General features: G+C 36.7%; 1 protein-coding gene across 1 annotated transcript in view; it reads right to left on the minus strand.

Moving 5' to 3' along the window:
• Positions 1-8,364, minus strand: part of LOC136033696 (nitric oxide synthase-like protein) — a gene marked incomplete at its 3' end in the record, with an annotated part of 49,438 nt that extends 41,074 nt beyond the window's left edge. Inside the window, 1 exon segment of the mRNA XM_065714546.1 lies at positions 8,237-8,364. Coding sequence (XP_065570618.1) covers positions 8,237-8,328 — 92 coding nt within the window.
• Positions 8,365-13,067: the final 4,703 nt, after the last annotated feature.

Here is a 13,067-nt window from a genome sequence, read left to right on the forward strand (position 1 = left end):
AGCATGCATTTATTATTCCAAAAATGAAGATATAGTCAGGACGCCACGCTTGGCTATCACGCTTATTTCAAGAAGGGTGCACGACGGAATGGGGTTATTATGAAACACATACCAAAACATAACCTAAAAAAATGCTGATACCGAAAACAAAAACTGCCCTTTAAAACAAGGGGGGAAGTCTTTTAAATTTGGATCTGAACTTCAGATTTCCCGAAAATCGTTATCTAGCGAGCAAAAGCCGCAAACGCCGGTTTCACACGTCATTTTCCGGTGTTCTTTAGAAGAAAAAAGCAAGATTGGTTTTGTTTTGACTGCTGTTGCTTTAGTATCAAGACCGAATCAAGACAACAGATGTGGAGAAAGAAGTTCCTGGCGATAGTTTTTGGTTAATTAAGTGGAGGTTGCATAGCATATGATGTTACTTGTGAGTAAGGCCTTTTTTGCATGTCATCACTTGGTCTCATTGAGTAATTTTTCTATTATCCAAAAAGTCTTGAGTGAAAGGGTATTCCTCTGAAGCTGAAATTAGAATTCTCTATGCTTAAGGCCCATATAATGTCAGTTTTCTTTTGCTCTCTTGATCCATGTCCAAACCATTTTGACTGGCAAACCAATAGCTGTATTTTTGGCACTTGCTCACCAGGAATCAGAACTGACACAAAGTTGGTCATGAACCTCAGTGGAAAGGATTTTCCTATCCACTACATGGATTACATCCAGTCAGGCCATAATGAGATAGATATGAAATAAACAGACCATGTGATTCATAATTTAATCCTTTATCTGAATACAATAATCATTTCACATAATTTAGAAAATTCTGGAATTTTCAGTTACCAGAATTTGGAAAGCCTGATTTCGTTTTAATCTTCAGCTTTCTGGGAATTTGGGGTCTAGGCCACCCCACCCACAACCCTATAGCCTGGCCCCAAATCCCTTCGTCTCCCCCGAAAGACTGATTAATAGAATCTAGAGGATGTAAGGAGTCCCATCAGTGATATATCTTCTAAATTTGGTATAGGTACAGTTTAGGTTCCCCTGATAAAAACAACTTGTTTTTTATTGAATATTATTCGCTTAATTGGGCAATGATCATTCAGTCAATAATCAGATACTGTCTAGTAGAAATAGGATACAAACAAATAACTTTTTACTGTATATTTGGGTTCTATTAGCAGGGCCTCTGTATCCTTCACTAAAAGGTCAACTAACATATCTCCAACTTTATACTAAATTTCTTCAAGGAATTTCAAGAGGAAATGATCGTTAATATTTAGATATAGTATTGAACTCTGAATTGAATGGTATTTTTATTTCTTAGCTATCTCATGAAGGTCCTAAATTCCAAATTAACCAAATTGTGAGCAGACATATTATTGACAAATACAATTGTGGGTAATTAAAGCAAAGCTTTAAAGTAAAGCAATTAAAGTGAGTTAAGAAAGTAAAACTTCAAGTAAACAAAGTTAAAACTATATTAAAATTTAAATTGAAAAAAAATTAAAACTAAAGTTGAAATTAAAGTAAAATTAATCAAAGTAAAGTAAAGCTTATCGAATGCATGTTTTCCAGAGTACCAAAGAGGAGGATTTGCAGATAGAACTGAAGTAGTTGACCTGCTTCCAGGTATCCAGACTGTCAACTGCGAGAGATTTGCCATTGAACTGAGGAGCATACATGAAGAAGCAGATATTAGAAGCAGCATGAAGAAGCAGATTTAGAAGTCTAAAAATTCCGTTTTTTAGACTTTCTGTTACTATTGACCCGCGTCACTCCTTAACTACAGTTTGCTTCCAAGAATTGTTTGATCTTAGTCCCTTGGATATATTAAGTCATTTCTGGGGCGACATGAAAATTTCTTCAAGATTAAACAAATCAGTTTTATTGGTAAAAAAAAACACAAATATTGCAAAGATTTTTGATATATCGTAAAAATTGCAAAGATAAAATTTATTAGGAATGATTTAGTATTGGATCTTTTTTTCGGTATATGATATGTTTGAATACAGATGACTGAAAACTTTGCGTTTGGGAGAGACCGAAATTCCTTTATTGAGGTTTTTTCACAGCACTCTCCCCTCCAAGGAGGGTGAAAAAAAATCTTAAAGCAACGTGTATGTTATCCCACCCCAACTATTGTTCATTGGTATTTTACGAATTAGGATTTGTTTGATAAAACATTACATTGTCAGTGTTAATGTGTCTCATCTAGGACAAACTATAAATAAGAGACAAATAATACCAAATAATAATAACGCGAATAAACAGACGCCCAAGTTAACCTTCGATATAAAATCTTCAGTTGTCATGGCTGCAATATTAGCTTTTTTCTATAAATGAGTTTTATGTACCCGCCCAGTCGCAAGTGCTTTTTTGTATCTTTCTTTGGGCGTCTTCTTGGATCCCAGGGGCGAGTTGCAGGAAAGGATCAGTAGCTGACAACCTGACTCAACCAAAAGGGAAAAAAGAGATAATGCTAACCATATATGAAAAGTAACCGTAAAGAATGCTTCAGCAAACGAGCGACCTATAGAAAAAGAGAAAAAAAAGGCTCCTGGAGCACCAAAAAGAAAGAGGGATTTTGCTGATTTCGTAAAACTGATCATCGTATGGGTCAGCAAAGGTGGTTGAAAAACCCTCAAGGATGAAGATGTTGTCCTTCTTATGGAACCAAAGATTATGGAAGACAATCTGAACTGTTCTCCTGATATTGTCTTGTTGAAATTAGAGGGCAGCATAACAAAGGAAAGATGCAAAGATGGCATCGTCGGTCAAGGAGGAGGTGAATAACTCAGGAGAGAGATGATTAGCCCTAGCCCTAGGATACATAACCCTGATAAGAAATTTGTCCATCGACTATGCAAAAGTGGGATAACTGGAGAAGCTTTCGAGGCTGTTGGTGGCATGAAATCAGTTTCATTTCTCAAGGAGAGATTGGCCTTAGAAACACTCACATTAAAGAAGGAAAACAAATCGAACAACATTTGGCAACTGATGAAGATCTGACTGGGAAAATACAGGAGCGGGACTACCGTCTCCCATTTGGAATGAGGGTTTAACACTGTTAAAACATCTTTTTGAGGGAGCTTCGAAACATATTTTATAATGATGCCAGCATATATGCCAAAGGACTAGAATTGTGGAGGCTAATCTGCATCATTTTCAAGAAGACGCCTAAAATCTTGGAAAGTTGCTGGGAGAGACGCGGACAAGTATAGCAACGGCATAGGAGCCATGTACCATCACCAGAAAAATTATACAGAAGATCAGAGAGGCAGAACTCCATCTCCATTATGGGCTAATTACCACTCCAAGAGCATGCATTTATAATTCCAAAAAACTTGTGACCCTTTTATAAGGGCTATAACCAAAAGGTAAAAAAGAGATAATGCTAACCATATACGAAAAGCAACCCCAAAGAATGCTTCAGCAAACCAGCGACCTATAGTAAAGAGAAAAAAAAGGCTCCTGGAGCACCAAAAAGAAAGAGAGATTTTACTGATTTCGTAAAGCTGATCATCGTATGGGTCAGCAAAGGTGGTTGACAAACCCACAAGGATGAAGATGTTGTCCTTCTTATGGAACCAAATATTATATAAGACAATCTGAACTTTTCTCCTGATATTGTCTTGGTGAAATTAGAGGGCAGCATAACAAAGGAAAGATGCAAAGATGGCATCGTCGGTCAAGGAGGAGGTGAATAACTCAGGAGAGATGCTTAGCCTTAGCCCTAGGATACATAACCCTGATAAGAAATTTCTCCATCTACTATGCAAAAGTGGGATAACTGGAGAAGCTGTCGAGGCTGTTGGTGGCATGAAATCAGTTTCATTTCTCAAGGAGAGATTGGCCTAAGAAAGACTCACATTAAAGAAGGAAAACAAATCGAACAACATTTGGCAACTGATGAAGATCTGACTGGGAAAATACAGGAGCGGGACTACCGTCTCCCATTTGGAATGAAGTTTTAACACTGTTAAAACATCTTTTTGAGGGAGCTTCAAAACATATTTTATATTGATGCCAGCATATATGCCAAAGGACTAGAATTTTGGAGGCTAATCTGCATCATTTTCAAGAAGCCGCCTAAAATCTTAGAAAGTTGCTGGGAGAGACGCGGACATGTATAGCAACGGTATTGGAGCCATGTACCATCACCAGAAAAATTATACAGAATATCAGAGAGGCAGAACTCCATCTCCATTATGGGCTAATTACCACTCCAAGAGCATGCATTTATTATTCCAAAAATGAAGATATAGTCAGGACGCCACGCTTGGCTATCACGCTTATTTCAAGAAGGGTGCACGACGGAATGGGGTTATTATGAAACACGTACCAAAACATAACCTAAAAAAATGCTGATACCGAAAACAAAAACTGCCCTTTAAAACAAGGGGGGAAGTCTTTTAAATTTGGATCTGAACTTCAGATTTCCCAAAAATCGTTATCTAGCGAGCAAAAGCCGCAAACGCCGGTTTCACACGTCATTTTCCGGTGTTCTTTAGAAGAAAAAAGCAAGATTGGTTTTGTTTTGACTGCTGTTGCTTTAGTATCAAGACCGAATCAAGACAACAGAAGTGGAGAAAGAAGTTCCTGGCGATAGTTTTTGGTTAATTAAGTGGAGGTTGCATAGCATATGATGTTACTTGTGAGTAAGGCCTTTTTTGCATGTCATCACTTGGTCTCATTGAGTAATTTTTCTATTATTCAAAAAGTCTTGAGTGAAAGGGCATTCCTCTGAAGCTGAAATTAGAATTCTCTATGCTTAAGGCCCATATAATGTCAGTTTTCTTTTGCTCTCTTGATCCATGTCCAAACCATTTTGACTGGCAAACCAATAGCTGTATTTTTGGCACTTGCTCACCAGGAATCAGAACTGACACAAAGTTGGTCATGAAACTCAGTGGAAAGGATTTTCCTATCCACTAAATGGATTACATCCAGTCAGGCCTAAATGAGATAGATATGAAATAAACAGACCATGTGATTCATAATTTAATCCTTTATCTGAATACAATAATCATTTCACATAATTTAGAAAATTCTGAAATTTTCAGTTACCAGAATTTGGAAAGCCTGATTTCGTTTTAATCTTCAGCTTTCTGGGAATTTGGGGTCTAGGCCACCCCACCCACAACCCTATAGCCTGGCCCCAAATCCCTTCGTCTCCCCCGAAAGACTGATTAATAGAATCTAGAGGATGTACGGAGTCCCATCAGAGATATATCTTCTAAATTTGGTATAGGTACAGTTTAGGTTCCCCTGATAAAAACAACTTGTTTTTTTATTGAATATTATTCACTTAATTGGGCAATGATCATTCAGTCAATAATCAGATACTGTCTAGTAGAAATAGGATACAAACAGATAACTTTTTACTGTATATTCGGGTTCTATTAGCAGGGCCTCTGTATCCTTCACTACAGGGTCAACTAACAATCTCCAACTTTATACTAAATTTCTTCAAGGAATTTCAAGAGGAAATGATCGTTAATATTTAGATATAGTATTGAACTCTGAATTGAATGGTATTTTTATTTCTTAGCTATCTCATGAAGGTCCTAAATTCCAAATTAACCCAATTGTGAGCAGACATATTATTGACAAATACAATTGTGGGTAATTAAAGCAAAGCTTTAAAGTAAAGCAATTAAAGTGAGTTAAGAAAGTAAAAATTCAAGTAAACAAAGTTAAAACTATATTAAAATTTAAATTGAAAAAAAAATAAAACTAAAGTTGAAATTAAAGTCAAATTAATCAAAGTAAAGTAAATCTTATCGAATGCATGTTTTCCAGAGTACCAAAGAGGAGGATTTGCAGATAGAACTGAAGTAGTTGACCTGCTTCCAGGTATCCAGACTGTCAACTGCGAGAGATTTGCCATTGAACTGAGGAGCATACATGAAGAAGCAGATATCCGTGTCACTCTTCACACGGGGTCTTATAAGACCACTCCTAATGTGTTGGTTTGCTTGCAGGACAAAGTCATTTCAATCACTAAACTTGCAAATAGACTCCCGTCGTCTCTAGTGAATTCAATTGTGTTTTTGCACTCCTAATGTGTTTGCACACGGGGTTCTGTACCAGGACGGGGTCTTATAAGACCACTCCTAATGGGTTGGTTTGTTTGCAGGACAAAGTCATTTCAATCACTAAACTTCCAGATAGACTCCCACCGTCTATAGTGAATTCAATTGCGTTTTTGCACTGTTTCACCGGTTGTGATATTTTGAGCTTCATTTTCTTCAAAGAAAAGAAGACGATCCTTAGAGCAGTCGTACCGTGGTTACCTCGAATATCTGCTCTTGCTCAAATGATTTTGGAAGAAATCGACCGAGTAGTTGAGCTTGAGGAAGATATTATGAAGCTGTATTATGAGATTTTGATAGCTTCACACAGAAACCTACAGGAATTTTCGGGTTTGAATGACCTCCTTTCACTTGTTCCCTTCGCCGGAAAACGCTGAAGAACCTGCCTCAAACCGACGGCTTCTTTGCCTTACATGCGAAACGGTGCATTTACCAATGGCCCATTATGCTGCAGGTCCTTATGCCTCGGACGGGAGATGAAGAACAGATGCATAGTACCCATTAAATCAACCCTTCCGGCTTGGCCATCCACTATTCAGAAAACTTCACCATATTCCAAGTGTAAATCTTGTGGACAAAAATGTCCATGCGCAGACAGAATTTGCGATATTTTGTGCTCTTGTTGTGGGAAGTGCTGCGAGGCCGAGGCTGATTCAGACGAGGAATAATTGTGCGCGACTTGAAATGGAGGGGTACTAAGAAAAAAACATTATGAATTTGGGAAAGTGAAAAATAAATAAATAGTGTTAATTCTGACTTTGTTTAGTTTCTTTACCTGCTTTATTGCTGCCATTTTTTTAACTAATCGTGTTAGTTTACTATGAAGACATTCTATAGCCTCTAGGCATTTCTATCTCGTACTTGAGCGGAAAACTGCACCTCAAACTTTGCGAGCGTGGACATACGTACACTCTCACATGCAAACTCAAAGTCTGTGGAAACTATAGACCTCGGAAGTTAAAATCAGAGTTACAGTTTATCAAGTTACCAAATCACAGACAAAATCTCCAAGCCACCGATAGTTCCAAGTTTTATAGCAGAGAAATGTCATATTCATGGTTGATATTGCTCTGTTCCTGATTGGTTTTTTATGGTTCGTGATGTGTGGCTTGTATTAGAAAAACTGCCAATCCCTCATACAGAGCCCCAATGCTCAAAATGATCTTTTAAATGCTCAACAGTTTCACTGAAGAACTCGTGCTAGGCATACGGTACTATATCTAAGATTACGCATGATAAAATGACATACAACAACATAAAAAAAAGTTCGCCAGGTTCAGCTACTAGTTCTAATATGTTTATACTGAGTAGATTTTCGTACACTGAAAACATTATTTACGCATATAGAAGCCGATGTAAATTAGATTATAAAAGATTAATTTTAGCATTAAGAAAAACAAGGATCCTATTTTATAATTGACTAATTTTGTCTGTAATTAAGTGAATGTACGACGTTATAACGTGAGTTCAAAATCATGTACAAGGTTTAAGAATATAAATGGAAAAATGGTATATGGCAACATGAAAAAATAAAATTTACCATGTATAAATATTATTCCTACTATATATATTATACAGATTCTTCCAACACAAAAAACATTAAAAATTTACTTGTGCAGAAAACGATGCATATGGAATTATAAAATAGTAATTTATGCATTAGCAAAAATAAAGATTAATCTATTATATAATTGGCTCATTTAGTCTATGAATACGTAAGCAAACGTAGGATATTATAAAGTAGTGTCAAAATTCATGCATGAAGTTAAAGTTACATCAACAAGGGCCGAAAGTCGGAAATATCAAGTGTAACTCACGAGGACAGGCTATGCACCTAGCAAAAATACAATCTTTTTCACCATCACCAGTGAAATCAAGTTTGAAGTGATACAAAATAATAATACCATGAACTAGCTTATGGCAGGAACTGAATTTCATATACCATACCTGCAAAAAGAAGGCAGATCCCCCTTAGAATATCTACAAAATAGGGAGAAAGTGCTTTCACTTTCAACTTCATCCTTTCCAAGGATCTAGTCCCTTCTAAGGTTGAGCCTGTGCATATTTTCAGTTATAAAGGTGTGTCATCTTCATGTATAAAGATGACACATGATTTACATTGCGAAAAAGAAAAAGAAACTCACTTTTCAATGGAAGCATAAAACTCGTCAATAAACTTTTTAGCATCGTCCAAAACTGCGTCTCCAGGCCTAATAAGCATTTGCTGTCTTACCATCACATGAATACCATGTCAACTTATGGGCCATTTTGTGACCAAACACTGTATTGGTTATAACTAGGTTGTTATACCTACAAAATTGCAAAAGCCTATAGCCATTACTGTTTTCTTTTCCTACACCACATTTACATAGGCTAGGATACCATCTATCCCTATTTCTACCAGCCTGGGCATTAAAATTTCCTAACAAAAACACCATATTTCTACCTGGTACCCTGTCTATTTGCTCCTGTAACTGTAAGTAAAATTCATCTGAGTCACTAGTATCTCCATCAGTTGGTTCAATGGGGGCATATACTACTATAACTGATACCCTAAACTTTTTAGTCATAAAATGAGCAATTAGAATTCTATTATTAATACCTTCCCAGCCTAAACAAGACTTAGCAGCTTCCTTATTCATCATGAGCCCTACTCCCTGTCTATGTACCCCATCCTTCCTGCCTGAGTAAACAAATTCTATGTCAGGTGGCTTGAAATGAATTTCATTTTTCAAGGAAAAAACTGGCCCAAGAAAGACTCATATTAAAGAGGGAAAAATCACAAACATGTGGCAACTGATGCAGATCTGATTTGGAAAATAGAAGGGTGGGACTACTGTTTCCTGGTTGAGGGGACATACACTGTTAAAACCTTTTAAAGGGGGCTGAAGAGTCTCCCCCCAGAAGAACAATGTAGGATATTCAAAAAAGAAAAATATTTCATAATATTGTCAGCAAATATGCCAAGAGGACCAGAATATTGGCAGATTAGACTTAGGACTTCCTACACCAGTACACACATATGGTGGTGACAATGCATCTCCAGCATCTTTTACCAAAGCTCATCAAGGGATGTTCTTGAGTGCTGCATCTTTTTCTAGGCATTGTCCAAGTGTAACCTTCTGTCACCCCCACTGTTAAACACCTGGAGGACAACAAACATCATGAGGCATACAATTGCTGCTCACTCTAACCCTGTTTCCCAAATACCAACACCAACTGCTTATGAGTTTATCAATAATGAGTGGCTGTTTAGTCTTCTCTCTAATGAATAAGTTGGTACCAAGAATCTGTTTAAGACAATTATTTTCAGAACTCTGGATCTCTTTCTCTAGCTGCCTTGTCAGTGCCCAGCTTTTAGAACCATAAATTAGTACTGACAGGACATTACTACTGGAGAACCTCTAGTTCAGCTTCAAAGAGAAAGTGGCACTTCTCTAAACATTTCTTAACTTGTCAAAGGAGCTTCCTGCATAAGCTTCCTTGTCAAAGGGGCTTCCATTAGCATCATTTTGAAGCAGCCTCCTATAATCTTGGGCAGGTTCTGGCAGAGACAAAGATATAGCCTATATATGATTGGCATAGAAGCCATATACAATTACCAGAACAGTCAAGGGAAATCCCAGAGGAACAGAACTGCATCTCCATTATGAGATAAGTACCACTTCAAAGGCAGGCATTTATTATTCCAAAATGTACATATTTGGAAATTTTCCAAGTACTGTTCAAAAGATGTAGTTGCCATAATTCTGAAAGACCTAATTGGTCATAGACATTTAGCATTTTTTTAGCTTATATGCCACATGATGAAGAAGAACCACCAGGTAAGAAAACAGAACAGAAGCAACATAAGGGTATGAGAAAACTATTAACATCATTAACCACTACATTCACAGCTCACAACCCTTTGTAAAATACACCTCCCAATGTTAAAAAACAACTCCAGGTGCTTACTTCCTTTTTGAATTAAAATCAACTTGATGGAAGTGTATGAAAATCTAGAGCCATTGTTAAATAGAGTAAAACCCAGAAAGATGGTCTTGAGAGTGGCATAGCCAGAATAACTTTTTTAAGGTTGTATAAGAATGATAGACTGGGATATCAAACATACACACTTATTTAAGATTTTTTATCTTGTTCAGAAGGGAGAGTGTTCCAAAAAAAACCTCAAGAAAGGAAGTTCTGCACCTCTACAAAAAGTTTTCATTCATGTCAGTTCAAACATAGGATACACCTAGAGAAAGATTCGATACTTAATTATTCCTTATAAATTCAATTTGTTGGGTTATTACATAAATAAAAGCACTCTGCAACTTCCAATAAACCCTTTAATATTTTTTAAGAGTAAACTTTTTTTTGTGATATTTCTGTTTCTCTTATCAACAAAACTTATGTGGCTTATTCTTAAAGAAATTCTACCAGAGTGTCAGACATGGGACTTAAAAATCCAAGGGACTAAGATATAAAAAGTATGTCTTTTCTGAAAACAAGAGCCTTGGTTTTCATTTTAAATCCTTCTAGGATTTATTTTTGTCTTGAAAGGATACATTAGGGAACTGGCCTCTTCCCTAACACTTTTTTAGCCAGGTCTGTCCTCCAGATCTCAGCACTGCAATGAAGGATTGGCACTATTAATGGAAATTGTGGTTTTTAGTAAACAAGAAAGTATGAATGAAGAGGTTCATAATTTTTATTTTAAAGAGAAAGAGATCTGAAGAGTACAAGAAGCAAGTTATTTGGATTTTCATTTTCCCACTAATGGCCCCTGGAAAAATATACTACATAAATTTGCAAAAGGCAGAATAGCCATGTAAACACTACTGCATATGAAAATAATGATTTAAAGGAAGCTCATAGCCAAAAGACACTAAAACAGGTGTTCAAATCCAAACTGATGCCAATCATTCATTATGGTGCTGAGATCTGGAGGAAAGACTGAGCTAAACCAATGGAGATTTCAGTTCTAGCATTTTAAACAGATTTATGGACTGTAGAAAACAATACCTAATCTTCTCATAAATGGAGACCTTGGATGACTTCCATTGAGTAAAGATTGCAGAAGGTAAAATTCTTTCTCAGTTTATTGTCTTATCCTGAACACAGGCCAGTTAGTGCTGCATATAATGGATTGGTAAAGCTGAATATAAAACTTTTGTAGCCATTCCAGATCAAAAAACTGCTAGATGAAAGTGGTTTCACCTATATGTGGAATAATGGCCAAGGCCCCAGAGAAGTTGAGGATGTTTTTTACCTTAAATTGCAGCTTGGAGTGATATAAGGATTATCCATCCTTGTGATGCTCCATGAGAAAAAAGAATTTGTTTGGTGTAGATTGTGGCTGTTAGATTAGACTCTTGTGGAGGACTCTGCAGCTTCTCAATTGTAAAGGAACTCCTGGCAGAGCCATTCCCTATGAAGGTGGGACTTGAACATGTCAGTTGAAGTAGCAGAAACTGTTTCTTCAGAGAACTGGTTCCAAATATTGATGATTCTTTGGCTGAAGAAGTGGCTTCTATGTCTACTTGTGGAACACTGCATGGAGAGCTTCAAAGAATGTCCTCTAGTACCAGAATGCAAGGGCTGTGCAAAGAGACTGGGAAGGGTATTTTTAGAGAGGATTTTTTGGTTAAAATAATGCCACCCCTTTTCTGTGAGTATGTCAGTGTTGGCAGCTTCAAATGACATAGTCTTTCTTTGTATGGAAATTTATTCATGTTGGTAACCATCTTGGTGGCACCACACTGGACATCCTCAAGTAACTTCCTATCTTTTTTGAAGAAAGAGGCTGCCAATGACATTCCAACCTCCAGGCATGGATGTACAAGCACCTTATATAACTTCATAAGAACTCTAGGGTGTCGGCTGGAGATGGTTCTTTTTATGATACCGAGGGTTTTATTTGCAGAGGATGAAACAGACTTAGCATGGATGCTAAAACTTTAATTGGTGATCTACAATAACCCCAAGATTTCTTTCATCGGAAACAGCAGAAAGGAAGTTGTCTTGAAGGAAATACTTATGATGCTTGTTATTTTTGCCAAGATGGATTACATGGCATTTGTCAACATTGAAAGTCAGAAGCCATGCTGAAAGTCAGCAGTTTTTTATTGAAAATTTAAGGATTGGGCTAAAAGATCAGGAGACTCAACAGTGGGGTAATGGCACAAGTGCTTTGACTAGTTTATTTTTCTAAAAAAGAGTCAAAGAGTTTTGGTGAAGAATATTATTTCAAGTGAAATTTTCAAATTAAATATATTAGAATCCTGATTAAGGTGAAAGCTTATTTCCTAACATTTTGACAAATTAAATAGGCTACATTAATTTTCTAGGTAGGCTACTTGAATGATATAGCAAAAATACTTTGTTCTAGATCTGGAATAAAATCAGCTTTCGGACACGCTCTTAACTTGTCCAATGGGATTTCCACTTATCGGGGTTTAACCCCTAAAAGATAACAACAAATACTTATCTGGCCACGTGTCACTTGAAACGACATGAATAACTACGAGAATAACAACATTTTTCACATGTAAAATAGCCTATATTATTGCTTTAATGCTATGTGAAGTTCTGACAAGGAAGAGACTTGGGCTTCGGGCCTGTTTCTAATTTTACAAGCAAATACACCTTCAGCAATTATTTCAGAGCTGGGTAGCCTAATACAATTTGTATGGCCAGAAGTTTAATTGTAAGATTGCAAATTGTGGTTGTCATTTGCCTTTTTTAGTCATTCCATTCAAGGTGCTTTGGATATTTTTTATTGTGATAAATTTTCTTAATGCTCTGAAAAGGGAAAAATATTTCAATTGCATAGTAGGCTATAGGAAAATTTCAGTAGGCCTAGGCTAATCACTTAAAGTCCTAAATTAGCCAGGGAAGTGTTTTTTTTCACTAAAAAATCACAATCTTCTTTGGACTCCAATTATATAGCCCCGTTTTTGGCCCACTTGAGGCAGTATCCAGTTCTTGATTGTC

Source organism: Artemia franciscana, chromosome 12 (assembly GCF_032884065.1).
Source record: "Artemia franciscana chromosome 12, ASM3288406v1, whole genome shotgun sequence".
In the NCBI taxonomy this organism is placed as follows: domain Eukaryota; kingdom Metazoa; phylum Arthropoda; class Branchiopoda; order Anostraca; family Artemiidae; genus Artemia; species Artemia franciscana.